At 41.2% G+C, this 16,715-nt stretch overlaps 2 protein-coding genes across 10 annotated transcripts; one reads left to right on the top strand and one right to left on the bottom strand.

Moving 5' to 3' along the window:
* Nucleotides 1-1,762: 1,762 nt before the first annotated feature.
* On the top strand, nucleotides 1,763-6,346 carry haus2 (HAUS augmin like complex subunit 2). Of its 7 annotated transcripts, none has more exons than XM_088648223.1 (7): nucleotides 1,763-1,881; nucleotides 2,380-2,495; nucleotides 2,783-2,875; nucleotides 3,070-3,139; nucleotides 3,447-3,579; nucleotides 4,162-4,270; nucleotides 5,870-6,346. In XM_088648223.1, exons 2-7 carry the CDS (start codon nucleotides 2,409-2,411, stop codon nucleotides 5,987-5,989), a joined length of 612 nt encoding a protein of 203 aa, XP_088504349.1. In that variant the 5' UTR covers nucleotides 1,763-1,881; nucleotides 2,380-2,408; the 3' UTR covers nucleotides 5,990-6,346. The 7 variants fall into 7 exon arrangements, with proteins under 7 accessions (XP_088504349.1, XP_088504343.1, XP_088504344.1 ...); XM_088648217.1 differs by having other exon boundaries at nucleotides 1,785-1,881; nucleotides 2,313-2,495; XM_088648218.1 differs by having other exon boundaries at nucleotides 1,788-1,881; nucleotides 2,338-2,495.
* Nucleotides 5,308-16,347, bottom strand: heatr4 (HEAT repeat containing 4). 3 transcript variants are annotated; one of them, XR_015941644.1, is made up of 19 exons: nucleotides 15,769-15,875; nucleotides 14,374-15,366; nucleotides 13,768-13,955; nucleotides 13,307-13,465; nucleotides 12,062-12,274; nucleotides 11,736-11,879; nucleotides 11,174-11,350; nucleotides 10,352-10,521; nucleotides 9,816-9,920; nucleotides 9,232-9,350; nucleotides 8,925-9,105; nucleotides 8,508-8,577; nucleotides 7,599-7,788; nucleotides 7,307-7,385; nucleotides 7,029-7,194; nucleotides 6,846-6,916; nucleotides 6,491-6,616; nucleotides 5,745-5,932; nucleotides 5,308-5,334 (listed from the first exon to the last, which is right to left on the bottom strand). XR_015941644.1 is itself a non-coding variant. In XM_088648216.1 (18 exons), the coding sequence occupies exons 2-17, from the start codon at nucleotides 15,219-15,221 to the stop codon at nucleotides 6,524-6,526; spliced, it is 2,973 nt and encodes a 990-aa protein (XP_088504342.1). In that variant the 5' UTR covers nucleotides 15,222-15,308; nucleotides 15,769-16,347; the 3' UTR covers nucleotides 5,308-5,932; nucleotides 6,491-6,523. The 3 variants fall into 3 exon arrangements, 2 of the variants coding, with proteins under 2 accessions (XP_088504342.1, XP_088504341.1); XM_088648216.1 differs by having other exon boundaries at nucleotides 5,308-5,932; nucleotides 14,374-15,308; nucleotides 15,769-16,347; XM_088648215.1 differs by having other exon boundaries at nucleotides 5,308-5,932.
* Between the last annotated feature and the right edge of the window lie 368 nt (nucleotides 16,348-16,715).

The raw sequence follows: 16,715 nt of genomic DNA, 5'->3' as shown, positions 1-16,715 counted from the left end.
GCGACATGGGGGCGGGGCGCTTCTGCCGGGGTATGTCATATCGCGATATGGGGGCTTCATGTCGCGACATAGGGGGGGGCACTTTTGCGGGGTATGTCATATCGCGATATGTGGACTCCATGTCGCGACATGGGGGTGGGCGTTTTGTCGGGGTACGCAATATCTCGATATGCGGGCTCCATGTCGGGACATGGGGGCGGGGGCATTTTGTCGTGTATGTCATATCGCGATATATGGACTTAATGTCGCAACAGTGGTCCTTGACAGTGATCCGCCAGTCAAAATGGGTATTGCGATGTGTCCTGGTGCGCGTACTCCTATCGTGACATGCTATCGGAGTCGTGAACGCGCTGTGGATGCCATGGCATTCTTTGTCTGCTATTCAGTTTTGATCTCAGTGCGACTTCTCTAAGCTTGATCAGAAATTGGAAACCAATGGATGTGTTTCTGTATTTCCAGCGTGCTCATACAGCACACACGGTACACACAGAACTTCCGCTGTGGCGCTTTACCCAATCAGAGTGTCGATTCTCACTCTTCACCCAATCGCGGCCCGAGCTGTTTGGGGTTTTACCCAATCACGGGTCTGAGAGCTGTTCAAGCTAGCAGCGCCGGGTGGATCGGCTTGTTTTTTTTCAATGAGAAGCTATTTTTAAAATACTTTACTTATTTGCAAAATAACTACATCGGCTTATTTTTTTAACGTCTTTATTGATTCACAATCTTCACAACTGATTCACAATTGATTCACTCTTCGAAATAAATATTTGTTTTTGCAATATAACTGTCTCCGCTGCTTTCTGTAATGAATACATGGTATTTGAACAATTTTAATCGTATATTTAAGGTAGGGGAAACACCTTCTGCTATGTACTTAAAAAATGAATAGAAATGTAAAGTCTGTGTCATTATATTATTATGCTAGTGCTTTCAATTTTGTTTTTATTGTTAAATTATTTCGATCTTGAAACTAATACCTAAAAATGTGAATATGGGCTCTCGTGTTGTACCAGCGGTAATTTGGAAACTGGTGTCTCTTCACTGATGAAATGAGTACACAAGCAATACATTTTCGAGAACATGGTTAAAAATTAAAAGAAAACACCTTACCCAATGAGCTAACGTAGTAACTCCTCCCTAAATGTAAGACTGTTTATTCGTGTAAAGGCTGCAAAGTCTGGGGTCAACTGATCAAAAGATCACAACTGGAAGATCTGGTGGTCGTGACTTTGCACAGAGTGACGTCACAGGCAGGAAAAGAAGGCGCGATATTGAAATATACTGAAACACCCACCCCACCCGACCAGACAGACGCGGATGCCCACATTGTTTTCAATCAGGAGTTCAAGTACCGAGTTTGTTGGTACCTGTAAATGTCCTTGTAGATAGTCACGTGATTACCCGAAAAAACAAGGCGCTATATCTCTGAAACGAAAGCAGCACAAACGCTACTTACAGCGACACAAACCGGCACAAACGCAGCACTAACGAATGAAGTGGGTTTAATCGTTTGTGCTGTCTTTAGGGGGGGCAACTTCACGGAACTTTTACCTTGAACCCTCAAACAAGACTGGCACTGACAACATGGCAAAATGTTGTTCACGTTCTTGCTATTATGTTATTATTTTAGAAACTGAAAAATATCAGCCGCAGTAAGCCTCATCTTTATTTTGCAACTAATTTGCAATAAAATAAGTGATTTGACATTAGAATTGCCCAAATGTCTTGTATTATTATGCTAGGCGAGGAAACAAATTTGACAAATTACCAAATCGCTTTTAAAATACGTCATCAGTGTGCGCAAAAAAGAGGCGGGTGCGGGATTGTTTAAAATAGAATGGCAGTGATGGGACTGCAGAGGGAAAATAAGATCACACTCAGGTGAGATTATTGTTATGTTGTATTACAACACGGATCCTTCCTGTTTTCAAACACGCTAAGGTGATATATTCTTCTAGCGAACCTACCAGCGGCGAAATATGAGTCTTGTTATATTTAAAGTTTTAAATGGGGATTAAGAAAATGTATTGTCTCCTTCAAGCTGAATCAAAAATAACTGCACTCGAAAATGTCAGTAATTGTGCGTTCGACGGCTTTCAGATTTTTGCAGATGTTTATTCGAATTTATTTAAATGATTTTGTTTCATTCCATTACATTTTTAACGGTTTTGGGTTGCATAAAAAACTGTAAACATAACCACTACCGGTACATGTTTTGTACTTACAGTAAGCTACGGATTAGAAGTAAGTGCAACGTCTGAAATGTATCTTATTTGTCTTGCATTTTCCTGTTTCATCACTAACACCAACAGTGCCTTTGTCGTCTTTACCGGTCAGTGCTTGTGATTCAGTGCCGAATAATACCGGTGATGATTTCAGTTGATGAGTGGCGCGTCCCTGCCCTGGAGATGAATCCCTGGGTGCCGGCGCCCTATGCCGTGACCCCTGCAGCCCAGGTGCTGGCCAGATGTGTGGCTTCCGGAGCGCTGTCTGAGGTGAGGGTAGAGCACGCTTTCAACCGAGCCACCGGACGTTACTCAAACGAATCAATCTGAAGTGTACATGGGATTTCAGCATGTATCCAGCTGTATTTTCTAGGTTCAGTTCACTTCACGTTTTTAAATGATACGTATCATGTTCTTCCCCTGAGACATGGTATTTGACAAAAATGCTTCACTTTTCCTCGGGGTTCCTTTTCCTTCTGTTTTATGCTTGTGGTGTGAACTGAAGTATAATGCACATGGTAATGAGATGCTTACTCGGCTTCCTTGCCGTGTTGCAGGACGTGGATGGCATCCCCAGAGACATAACTGTCTTCTCTCCTCAACTCCTTGAAGCTGAACAAGTTGCAGCATTGAGGCACGACATTAACGAGGTAACCTCTGACCTCCGCAGACGCTACCTGTTTTCTCACTTCTCTGAAAAAGTATCCTTTCTGTTTTCCTCGCACCTGAATCATTGAATGTTTTCAATCTGTTTTGGAAAGGGTGGGTTCCCTTTGCGTTGCTCAAGCTGTCGCGCCTGTACTTCACAGAATGCTTCTCATTGTGCGTTGTTTCTTGCTTTCAGAAAAGCCTGGAAGTGGAACTCTTACAGCTAGAAAAAGAGGGAGCTGAGGTCACTCACAGCTTTTATCTCTGTAGGTGGTACATGTCCAACTTGGTAGTAATACAGTCTCCTCCGGGAGAGTTGCTTGAATATACTTTTCTGGCTTCTAATAGAGATTTACGAGATGTTAATGCTCAAAATGTTCATTTCACTTACTTTAAAGTAATATGAAGAATGTATTAAGCTAAATGCTTCACTGTTTTGGTCTTTGTAATATTAAATTAACTCCTGCAGTGGTTACATTGACATTTTTAAGAAGAGCTGGGACTTGAGTTCTTGTCTCAGTGCTGCCTGTTTTAAAATGATATGGACAGTGATGGAAGTTATTGTTTCTCCAGCCAAGAAGTTTGAAGCCCTGCAGCAGTTCACCTCCCATTTGCAGGAAGTATTGCATGAACGTAGGAGTCTTTGGCAAAGGCTGATGAAACCACATTGCCAGCAGAATCTGCCCGTTGAGGCCAACCTGCACAGGCAAGTATAGAGGCAGCCCTTCAGTGTTTAAGACAAACTGCAATTTAACAGTTTTCTTCCAGGAATGACATCTTGACAAGTCTGTAACTCGACAGCCTGGTAGAAGATTATTCGTTGATACTGATGTCAGTGGGATGTCAAAAAGAGGAAAGGGGCCCCAGGGTCTTCCCTTAATTATGATGGCCACCTCTCTTGCTTCACTTGGAACAGCAATAAGAGGGGAACCTTCACCCCCTGCAGGAAAGCAAACAAGCTGCCAAGCCAGAAGAATCCCCAAGGGGGTACTATGTACATGTTTCTGTCAAGGAACAGGTAAGGGTTTATTCCATGCTGAAAGCAAAAGAAAAGAGACACAACATTTTGGCTGTGGAGCTTTCTTTTTCTTTCAGCATGGAATAACTCTTTACCTGCTCCTTTGCAGGCTACGCATGCCCACGCAGCTGCCTACATGAATGTGTTTCTGTCAAGCCCACCTCAGCCGCCCCGGCGGGTGGGTACAGGCGTTTCCATTGAATCCGTGTGGTGAAATGTGCAGTCAGACTTCCCGAAATAGCGCCTATATTACAATCTTCCCCGCTGTAGGTATGTGGTGCAGCTCGTAGGTATGGCCGCAGACTTCATCAAGAACCTGGAGAGCAGGGTGCAGACAACGCGCTCCATTCCTGACATTGGCCAGTCCATGGCCAGCCTGGTATGTGCATTCAGTTATCTCAAGCGGCTATAGCAGGGGTGGGCACCCCTGGTCCTGGAGGGGCCAGTGCGTCTGCTGGTTTTCTAGGTTTCTTCAAAGCACCAGCTCCTAAAACAATGGGAGAAGCTTTAACATTGGTCCTATTAAACCAGAACTGAGCTGATTGAGCTTGTTTAGAGCATGGTTTGAATGAAAACCTGCAGACATGCCAGCACTCCAGAACCAGGACTATCCCTGGGCCATAATCTGAGCCTAATTTATTTCTTAGGAATACCAAGCAAAAAAAAAAATATTGAAGGCCAGTTTCTCCGACAGGCCTTTTTTACAACCTGTAACAAACAGCTGTTCCAAAAACTGCATCTTAGTAGCCAGTTCCTCCTGCTGACTAAATTGGCAAATTACCGCATCCTACAGTTAAGAGCAAAACTTCTCCCACCATCTGTTACTCAAAGTTCCTTAGGCATACAACTGCATGAAATGCTCTTTGGATACTGAATATATTGATCAAAATAAGACATCAGTGTGTTAAATATGTTTGTATTCTAAAATAACAAGTATCACCATCAGGAATTCATTTATAGCTGCAGCATTGCACAAGTGAAGACGAAAATCCGAAGGGGAGTGAAAAGCATAACAGCTAGGGCCCTGCTAAGTTTGTGATTTCATATAGCTGGTGTGTGGGGAGCGTACTGGCACACTGTACGCTTTGAGTGGATTGTCCAGGAAAGCGCTATATAAACTAAGGAATTATTATTAAATATTTTGCAATGTACATTTCTTATTGCAAAATGCATGATGCAACTTGAGCAAACAGTAACTCTGCATGATATAGAATCTCTGTGCTTGATGTTCACCTGTCGATGCATGATGTCAGATGATGGGATTTGCAATGTTTGTTTTTCCTGACTTCTCTCTGGAACCCCAAATTGACAAAATATCCATGCATTTTGATCACTCAGAATCTCGGATGTGGTACCTTGTATTCTACATTTAGTGAGACAACCAATCTTTTGGAAAGCAGGACAAAACTAAGTATATTTAACTATACTCCACTTTTCTCTTTTCTGCAAAGACACATTAGGACAAAAACAGTCAGTTAATACAGATATGCATACAAATGGTGAGACTGATGTGATGTTGATAGCAAGTCACAAATTTGCTATTTTATTGTAACGTTGAGAGTAGTGGAATTTGGCTTGTTTTTAACCTATAAAGGTGTTCTGAAATACAGAAGAACTTTTGGGAAACTATTAACGTATTATAAGGAAGTACAGGTTGAAAAACAATTCTAATCACAGAGGCTGTTTTGCAAACAAATTTCCGCAAGATTATTTTCTGTGAAAACAAAAGCATAGTAAAAATCCTTAATGTTACAGAGGTTTTACATTACTTAAAGTTGTCTTAATTAATTTTCTGAAAATAATTCAGTTGAAGTTTTGAAAAATGAATGCACTTATTTAATAAATATAATTACCTTTTCTGTATTTTTCCTTCTTTGCTTCCAGTAGAGTATATTTATACAACAATTTAGGTAGAGCCTTAACAATGTTTGTCACTGAATGTTGATATCAGTAGGAATCCTTTTTTTCTCCCCCACAGGATAATGCTCTCACTCAGCTTCTGTCTTTGGTGTCAGATGTGGAAGAGCTGTCTAAGCAAATTCTGCAGTGGAAGGATCTACAGATTAATGCCCCAAAACAATCACCAGAAAAAGACTAACAATGCAGAAAGTATACTTCTAAGCACCTCTAGTATTATCATCATTAATATAGGAATCAGTTTATAACAGGATATTCATAGTTTTTGTACACTTATTACTTTTACTTATTACTGACTGCTACTCATAATTAAAGTGTTATCATTTTGTTTACAATAAGTAATTCGGGACCACATCTTTTGCCTTAAAAACAATCAAGAGGAAGACTTTTTTTAACCAACGGTATGTTCCTTGATATTCTGTATTAATACATTTTACGGTTTCCACTGTTATGACTCATGCTTGTTTGGCTAATGATATTTTAAAATGTCTTCTTATTAATCTCTTTTATAAATAAATCCCATGCAGTTTTAACTATTGCTTTGCTGGTAGAGTCCATTTATTCATATATTACTTAAGATTTTTTTAATGAGATTGTTTTTCATGATTTATGCCATCTTAAATTATCGTAACTGTCCAGAGAACAATTGTGTGTACAGTAGATCCTTCTTGTTGACACATGCCTGAAGGAGAAGTTGATCCTCTTGTTTGTGTAATTAGTCATGGAATTCAATGGAGAGGTGTCCCTGTGGTGTAGTAATAGAATCTCCTGTAGCAGGGTTTGAAGACCGGAAGGTATCTGAAAAGGACTGAAAGCATGGAGAAATTCAGTGACACGATTCACACTTTGCTGTTTGAATGAAAAGGATATTGTTTTTATTGTGATAAAAAAATATGACAATACTCTATTTGTAGCTCCAAATAGACTTGAAAAACAAGTGAAACTTGGCTCCCATTATCTTCAAAATATTTGTCACTTTGATGGAAATGGGAACAAACAGATGAATGGAGTACAGAAACAGAAAAAGGATGTGGCACCTGGGTTTTGGTCTCATCAGTAGACTGCCTTGAATCAGGTGGCAGGGTAGTGGGCTGTAGGTTATTATGTTCTGGAAGAGATATGGTTTATTTTCTGTGAGTCGTGTTAAAGTTGAACATATTCTTTCAAAAATGAGTTAGAACAATTGTGCGGCCTTGTGTTTTCTTCCTAGTTTCGCTGACCTGTGTACGAGTCCTCCAGCAACCGAGCCATGTCTGTGTGTGTGAGCTGTGTGCCTGGATCGCTGGCCAGGTCAAGGTGTCGTTTCTGCTGCATGTGTGTTTCCTCCAGCTCCTCCAGCACGAGAACCTTCTGAGTGATGACACCTTTTGTGCACAGTTTGTCTACCTTTAGAGAGGAAATAGGCTACCGTTTAAATAACAAACACTCTTTACAGCTGAGTAGTATTTTGTTTCTTCCAGTTTTTTTAGGTTCTAGCACAATCGTAAGAAGAAGCTACCTGTTCCTTGATTTTACAGATCGTATCCTTGTCATTATTCAGACTACAGCCATATGTTCTTAGGACATCAGCAATTTTCCTGCAGAGAAAGGATATACAAATGGAGTTATACCGAAGCATGGCGATATGAAATTGAATATGCCTGGAAATGTGCCCCTCAAAGAGATTATTTTGTACAAATACAAATATTGGAATGGAAATTAAATAGTGCTTGCCTTTTAAAGGGGTATGCAAAATACATTCTTACCATATAAGGGATTGCGATTATTATTAGTCCATGTGTATGCCTTACCTCTGTACCTCTGGGTTGGCCTCAAGGATAAGGCGTTCCTGCAAGAAGTGCTGTAGCTCAGGCCCACTTACACGCAGGGCTTTGATGGCATCACATGCGGCGATACGAACCCTGGGCTCCTCCTCATGGTGTAGTGCCCAGAGGAGGTGCTCCTGGACGGCAGGTGTCAGACAGCCAATCTTACCCAGGGCTGACACACAGGAGTGAGGGAAAATTAACTACATCAGAAACCCTAAATCCAAACATACTCCACTTTTCCTTTAGCACAATCCAACAGCTGCTGCTGGCTTGTGGCACACCACTATGAAAGTGACTGGCTTCCCCGTCTCTAAAGTCTCAATCAGTGTTGGGCCTGCCTCTAGCCTGAAAACTGTGGCTGTGCAGAACAGGCCTTGGAGGTTTGGTGATGAGCAAAATCCAATTATATAAAAACAAGGATACAGCAGAATGTAACAGGAATTGTAAGTCTTGGGCAAAATAGGTAAAAAGTTTTAATTTTGCATTTTATTAACAATAGTGGATTTTGAATATGACTTTTCATCTAGAAGGATACCAATACAGTTGGGAGGTTGGGTGTTCCACTCATCAACTATAGTAGATCCCACATCTATATGTTAAAGGGCACATATTCTGTGCCAACAGCTCCACCATGCAGTAAGTAAGGTTTGAAAGAAATAAACTTCTTCTTAATTCAGGGGTGGGATTTGCGTAGGCTAGACCAAGAAAGCCTGAACTGGAATTTAGCTTGGGCAGTGTGGTTTGCATAATTTTAATAGTGAAAGATTAGACTGTTAAAAAGACACCTGTTGATTCTAAATATCAAAGGTGTTATTCTACAGTAAATGCAGATAAACCGCTTTCAATTTTCCCAAGTTTCGGTTATATTGCACAGTAAATGTCTTATCTCACCAGAAATGGCTCTGACTCTAACCTCCCACAGTGGGTCAGTCTGCATCAAATGAATCAGATGATTTAAAACCTAGAATTGGGGGAGAAATATATTAAAAAAAATATTTAGGCTATTTTGTCCCAGTTTTACATTAGTCTCAACCTGATTACTAATGTACATAAAGTTATACAAATGAGAATGAAATTATCTTGCAGTTTTATTTTCATTTTTCTCTTGTCCTAAGAATAGTCTGTCAATCAACCATAAAATTATTAATCTTTATTGCAAACAAAAACAAACATACAGAATTCTAAGATAAGAGATTATCCTAGTAGAGTTTCTAGTTATTCAAACATGGAATCTGCAGTTTCACCTTATTTATTCAGTGAATTTCATTTGCTTAACTTTTGTTCATCTGAGCCCAGTCCAGCCCTCACCATTTCATCCTTTATACCGAGCGCAGCAGCAGTCTGACAAGCCTGTTTGCGCACAGCTGCATAGTCATCGCTGAGGCAGCACAGGAATGCTGGTAGCAGCTTAGCTGTCATGATCTCCAGCTGAGCCAGGAGAGACAGCGCCTCTACACGCCAGCTGGGGGGGCCTTCTTCCAGCTTTTTCCTGAAAAGATCATCAGGATCAATTCCAAAAAACACCATCAGCATCTCTTTTTTTTCACTGAGAGAAATAGCTCAGTCCAGTAACCTTGTGACCAGTCTGCCCTCCTAGCCCATGACCATGCCATACCTGAGTTCATTGTGCACTTCCTTGCCCAGCTCCATCTTTCCTAGTGCCCGAGCAGCAGCCAGGCGCACGTTCCTGTTCCAGTCATTCCACATCAGGAATACTAGCTTGTTAACTATGTCCTAAAACACAACCACACATAAGAGCTTTCCATAGGAGGTTGCTCTAAAATGCTGCAAAAACATCTGAATGAGATGTAATATAATCATTTGTGTGTGATAACGTTTGTGTGCAGACTAAAATTAAATTTGATCATGTAAACATCTTTACATCTTAACAGTATATGAGATGTGATCATTCTGTTTTTTTTTTAAGCGCGTTTACTGTTTTAAGGCTGGATGGATGCTTGCGTTTCAGAGGTTTTAATCTTTAATAATAAGGTTTAGTTTTGCTTACTTAGTTTTGATACTTTCTACTTTAATGCAGAGACCAAGGTTTTTTTTTTAATTTACTTTTGTGTAGAATGACTCGATGCGCATGAACAGAATAAAGAGAAATTAACTCAGTGGAATGTATATTTAAGCATGAAAATCTCTTAAGTTACATGCTTTGTATTAGATTCAAGATAACAGAGCAAAAGGCCCTACCTTATTGATGGGCCCACTGAGACATGCGATGGTGTTACAGGACACGGCTCTGTCTCTCCAGTTTCCACTGTTCAGCTTCTCAGCCAGCAGGGAGCGCACTAAAGTCTGAAAGTAAGAGCAAGGATGAACAAGAGCTGATGTAGTTAAAATCATATTAAATAGGTATTAAAAAGATTTTCATTTAATTTTAATTACTTTCTCAACATGAACTCACCATTTTACGTATAGCATGTTAACAGTATAAATGTTTAATATCCTGTGCATCAAAAGACACTTTAGTAAATTCCACTGAATTTCACCTGCCAGATAGATAAAGGACATCAAACTCTGCTATTACTGATGCAAAAGAACAATGATGGGAAATGTAAATCTTGCTCCTGAGCAGTGTATTCCTGTGATGTAAATCACATTACAATCAATGCAGCAGAATTAAAGTTCAGACACTTAGGGTAGCTCACACTGCATTTTGTTTTGAATATCAGAAAATACGGTGGTACTATAAAACAGAAAAAAAACAACCATGGGGAGGTACACACAGTGCTCTTGCTGAGGCTGGCCAGCAGGACCGTGGCTTGTTCTCTGTCACTATGTGCTTCGCCTTCGTACAGCTGAGAGAGGAGCCTCTGTATGACAGCTATGCTGGTGTCTCCCTCCAGTGCCAGGCACTGAGCGGCAGCCCAGCTGTCTGCGCCCACACCTGCCAAATCTTCAGGACAAACACACTTTATTATTCTACTTCAGCTCATCTCTTTTTTTATTTAATCGTGTGTGTATGGATTTTTGCCTTCTTCACTCTTTGCAGATAATCTAAGAAGACAGAACATAATTCAATCATAGGCTAGAGTTATTCTCTATTAAAATGATTGTTTTCCTGTCCAAACGAAACTGAATTTAAAACAATAATAATAAGGAAAGTAACACTAACTCTTAGTAATTAACTATTAGCTCAGAAAACATTTAATCAACTGATAAGCTTGATAAAACTACAGAGTTGCACCTGCCAAATGCATGAAGATCACCAAACTCTGCATTTACTGATATACAGTAGAAATATAATGACATAAATCACAGTACAATTAATGCAGATGTATAAGATCAACATTAACATTAACAGCGGCAATTCTGTATCCTGAGTCCAAGTGGTTGCAGTTTTCATTGTGTTAACTGTTTATTCAACAGAGCAGACAGAGTAATGTGACATACAGTATTTGTGTGCAGATTGGATATTGTCTTGAATTTGTTGCACGGAATATGACTTCTATAACAGAAGCCGAAGAGACTAAATGCTTTTTTCATACCAAATGAGATGGTCTCAGGTGTTAAAAGTGCTTTAATTCTAATCAGTCACCCCTTCTCACCTTGCTGAAGCACACTGTGAAGAATGTTCCTAGCCTGCCTGTTAGCTGTTCCCATGACATACTGGCACAGGGCTGCTGCCAGACGCACTCTGTCACTGGGGTCCTCTAGGGCTGACAGCAGGAGAGGCTGCAGCTCTTCTGGCACAACCTGAACATCCCTGGGCCTCCAAAATGGAGCTGGAAGAAAAACAGTCAGCTCCTGAGTACTCCAGGGACATACCCTCACAGGCATGGGCTATTATACCTAAACTTTGTCTGCTGACACTTAGGAGCCTACAAAGCTAAGACGAAAGTAAGAAAAATATAAAATGATTTTAAACCATTTCATCTACAGGCTAATATAGATTTCCTTCCAGCAGATATAGTTTCGCTAATTTATTTTATCCGATCCACAGGACTTAACAAATTACTGAACACTTACAAGTAGTTAGAAGATATGAAGAAGAAAGAAAGTGAAAATCAGATATTCAGAACTCAATTTTGCTCTTCCTAAATTAGTCCACATAAAGTGCATAAGGAATTTTCACTAGACTACGTCGAAGTGGGTACAAAGAAGCCTAACCTGTTGCAGTCGATTCCTGACCCATACTGGGCCTGTTCACAGCTCCAGAGGCACACGTTGCTATGGCAATGAAGCGCACGTGATAGTGAAGGTCACTGAGGTTCCTCTTGAGCCCTTCAATTGTCACATTCTGCCATCGGGTCACTAATGGGAAGCATTTGGCAACACACAGAATTTACTATCTTTAATTCATTCTCAATCTTACCACTGAGAAAAAGATAAAGCCACTAAATATTCTGGGTAGCTATGAATTTGACCCCTGACTATAATATTCGCTGTCTTATTGACAGAGACAAACAAACAGCAAAGAAAGAAAGGTCACCCACTGAGTTTCCAGGCCTTCCTCCACTCCTCCACCATGTACCGCAGTGCGTGGCGCTCTTGTGGGGGGCAGCTCTGGGGCTGCTTTCTAAGCGTGCCAGGCAGGATAGTGTCCTGACCGCTGTAGTCGGGGGGCTGCAGTCCTCTCTCCATGGCATAGTCAGCCGGGCTGGGCAGGCTAACCCATCGCCTGGCCCCTTTCTCAGGCTTCAGAATTGCTGCAGGAAGATACAGAATGAAGTGAGCCAACTGGCCCCTTTCTTTAACTGTGATTGTAGTCTTTGAATAACAGTAGGCTTATATAAACGTGTTATTACAATGTGTTCATTTATAGATGTTGACATAATTAAAGGAGGGTAAGAGGCTTTTGTTGTGGAGTTTGAAATAGTACGTACAAGTTTTGTTTTGGGAAGCACTGTATCTGAAAGAGAGGGTGGCAAGGTAGTTAGAATTGTTGCCTTGCAGCACTGGGGCCCTTAGTTCAATTCTGGGATGCTATCTGTGTGGAGATGTATGTAAATGTATTCCCTCCTCCACCTATTTATTCATCCATCTATGTATGTATCACGTACTGTCATTGTGATTTTATGTGACTCTTATGTTTTGCTTGTGTGTGTTCTGTACTTCTGTGGGAGATGCCAAAGACAAATGTCCACAGAAGTGGACAATAAAGCATCTAGGAACAAGTAATAGGTTTATTCCATGCTGAAAAAAAGAAGAAAGAGAACACAACGTTTCGGCCGTGGAGCCTTCTTCAGGTGTGGGAGGCTCCACGGCCGAAACGTTGTGTTCTCTTTCTTCTTTTTTTCAGCATGGAATAAACCTATTACTTGTTCCTTTGCAGCCTACACATGCTGACGCAGCTACCCACCTGAACTACAACCGCAATAAAGCATCTATGTTCTTTCTGTGTTTGGGGGTTTCCCTTTAAATGCTCAGGTTTCTTCACATAGTCCAAAGACATAAATGAACTGGCATCTGGGAAAACTGACCCACTGTGCGTGTTTGTGTCTGTGTGTTCAACTGCGATGGACTTGGGTCCTGTCCAGGGTGTATCCTGCCTTGCACTTGTTGTTTGTCGGGATGGGCTCTGGCTCTCCTGCAACCTTAAATTGTACGAAGTGGTTAGAAAATGGGTGAATGTATCTGAAAGAAGTATTATAAAGGTTTCTCTGCAAGGTAATAGAATGTGTTATCTTTTAGTGTATTCACGCTGATGGTCTCAGGTTCTTATAAGGGTACATCCTGACCTGTTCTTTTTGGGGGGCGGATTCCTGCCCCGATTTTACTCCATTCCTCAGGACCACGGGGAAAACGGTCCTGGAGGTGTTTCTGGTATTCCGAGTTGTTGTCCATTATTATCCTATCCCTCTGTCTTCCATCCTGTTGGTGTACTTGTCTGGAGATCTCTGAATTCACACAGAAAAACAGACAAAGCAAAGGAGACATAGAGCCACACTTATGCTATCTCATGAATGAGATCAAGTAACGAGGTTATACCAGAATAGACGGCTGTTTGCCCATTATGCCTTCCGGCATGTAGACTGTAACATTACATGTTACTGTAACATTAGTTTTTGATAGGAGAGGGTTGTTAGCCTTGTGCCCAACCTCCAACATGGAGGGCCTGGTGCCCAACATGGGACACAAACCCACTACCCTGAGGTAATGAGTCTCATGCTCTACCAACAGAGCTAGTTGGGGCCTTTACCAGAATAGAGCTCCTGTTCAAATGAGTTGTCAGTGTGGTAGACATATCTTCCTGCCCGGGGATTCAGTCTATCCTGGAGACGCGGTGGCTGTGGGGGCTCCAGATGCTTAACCTTGACATTGTCTGCAGTCCAATTATTTCCTCCTGGCTCATCAGGTCGGGTGGGGAGCAGGCAGAACCCAGGCACTCTGGAGCCCAGAAGGTGGAAGGAGAGGTAAATGTAAAGAGTACTAAGAATCACTAGACAGCGTGATTCTACAGTGCCTAGTGACTGTTCTATCTACCACAACAGGAAAACAAACATGAAAAGTGGGACTTCTTATTTCTGTGCACAAACATCCATTGTAAACTCCTGATCGTCATACCAGTTGGACAGTGTGAAATACACATACCAAAGGGTTCCCAGATGCTTCTTCGTAACCACTGCTCTAAGGTTTACTGTATGTAAATATACATAATGAGAAGCATGCAACACATAACAGATGCTATTGGTTCCATTATTCACTGTTGTGTGTTTAATGCCTTTCAGTATATTACAATATATGCAGTATGGGAAAGTGAGTCATGGTCTCCTGACAGCTTCTGCTGTCAGTTTTTTTCACTTGCCTGTAGTACAGTGGAAGAGGTGTTTCTGGATGGGTGCTGTCCACAATTTGCTCCTTTGGCTCCTCCTTGGGGAGATCATGGTACCTGCGGAAATCCTCCATGTTCATGGGCTCATCACACACTAGATCCGTGGCACTGGCAGACCCATAGTGCTGTTTGAGCAGGTCCTGGAGCCGGGCTTTGTTCGCACTCTGACCTGGCATCTGCTGGCTCACTATCCACTGTGCAGTGGTCTTTGTCAGCTTCTTCAACACAAACTCATCCCATTTGCTGCTGCTGCTGCTGGCGCAATCATCAGAAACTGTTTTTTTGAGTGAACCAGAAACATTTGCCTTCCTCTTTCCTTTCACCTTCTTAGAGACATCGAGGGCTTCACTTTGGTTAGACTGAAGCAAGCATGAATCTGTCCTCTGAACTGTGCTCAGTTCAGACACACTGTGCAGAGAAGGAGGCAGCTCTGTGGGAAACAAGGGGGGCAACTCAGGTGGCAGAGTGCTAATGGTGTATGTATTTTTTGGCCCTGTAAGTGAACTCTTACTTAATTCCTCTGCACGTCCTGAAGAACAGACAGGGAGCTGTCTGGGAGTGGCCCTCTTGTGTGAGGTGTGATTCTTAAGCTTTGCAGTTGTTGTTAAGAGTCCTGAAGCATCGAAGAGCCGGCTGAAGTCCATTTGGCTATATGAGAGGGTGTCAGGACCTCTCTCCTTTACCACATCCTGGGTGAAAGTCAGGCCTGAGGAAATTCTGTGCAGGAACTGCAAGTACAGGCGCTCTTGTCTCAGATGCTTCAGGCCAGGAGTAGTCACAGGAGGCTTAGAAAAGAGTACAGGGTCCATTGTGTCTGGCATGAATGGAGCTCCAAGATGAATGTGGGAGAGATGGTGGTCCACAAGCAAATCGTAGCTACACTCTGCTCAGCACTTCCTGAGAATGGACTGGAAGGAAGACGTGCACCATAAAGATAGGTCACATTTTCCAATTCTGAAATTGCAGCTGTAAATAAACAACATCGAACAAAAAACAAACAAACAAACAAACAAACAAACAAACAAAAATGACATTAAAAACGACTGCTAAGTGAAAGGACTGTCGCATTCTGAATAACGTGAAGGGACTGGTGTCGAAAAGCCAAGAGGTGAGTATTAAAGTCAAAACTTTGTTTTAAATACCGCTAATCATGGCCCTTTATTAACAGTATTTACGAGCTCAATTAACTAATAAATACAATTTAAAACCAAAAAAAAAAGGTTTCTTAGCGCACCGGCCAGTACACTGCAATTGTAGTACAGTAGTAGTATCACAGTCTATAGATCTATAGATCTATATATAGACAGTGTACAGTCTCTGGTTAACGAAAACATATTCCCGCTTTTTAGACATTGAACATTTTCATACCTCAAGGAGAGCTGTGGAAGTCCTGTTTTGCGGACTCCATTAATGAATTCCTGTGTCCTGTCACTCCAGGTGGGCCGTTGCGACTTGGTTTTATGTTGACAGCGTTGCCCGGGCAACAGTCAAGCGTTTCGAGACAGGTCCTGTCTCCCCTCTCATTACTTGCCGGCGGTTTTTATTTTACATGTTTAAAATCCTTTCACCTCTTGCTATATCGTTCATCGGTGGAAACGATTTACCTACAAGATAGGGGACTTATCGCAATAGTGGTATTGATCTGCTTTTTAAGCTGTTAAAAGCTGCCCTAGAGTGGACAGTCGGAGACGCTGCTACAGTTCAGCAGAAAAGCAAAGTGACAAAAAAACAACACCTTAAAAAGGGGGAGAAGAAAAATTTGTTCGAATTTTACTAATAAAAGAAACTAGCAAACTAAGCAACTTAAACAGGAAAAACACAAAAATGAAAGGAGGTTACATCTTATCTCAAACCCCACGATGGCGTTCTTCTCACAATGATGCCTTTTATTTTCTTCAAACCTCTTTTACGATTTATGATTTTTGCTCAAATCCAAATGTAAAAAATAAAACTCGTAATGTTAAAAAAGATCAAATGCATTGATTTTATTATTGAAGTTCCACTGAAAATTTATAAATGTGGTTTAATAATCTTTCATTTTATCAGTCTAATGTTGTTTAATATACCTATTATAATGCCGTATTAATGGCAAGAGTTTTTCAAAAATAGGACAAATTTAGCATTTTCACAAATGCCTTTGATTTGTTAACTTTTTTCTTTTTAGTTATACAATTTAGGCAATATACTGTACTACAGAGCCGTAGAATACCATATAAACTGCTGTTCCAGTATTTACCACTAGGTGACAGTAATTTTCTGTAAATTTCAAATACGAAAATTGCATGTTTTGAACAGATTCTGGCGCAAATTCCTAA

This window comes from Lepisosteus platostomus, chromosome 10 (assembly GCF_059453375.1).
Source record: "Lepisosteus platostomus isolate fLepPlt1 chromosome 10, fLepPlt1.hap1, whole genome shotgun sequence".
NCBI lineage: Eukaryota > Metazoa > Chordata > Actinopteri > Semionotiformes > Lepisosteidae > Lepisosteus > Lepisosteus platostomus.
This window is presented reverse-complemented; position numbering and strand designations above follow the sequence as displayed.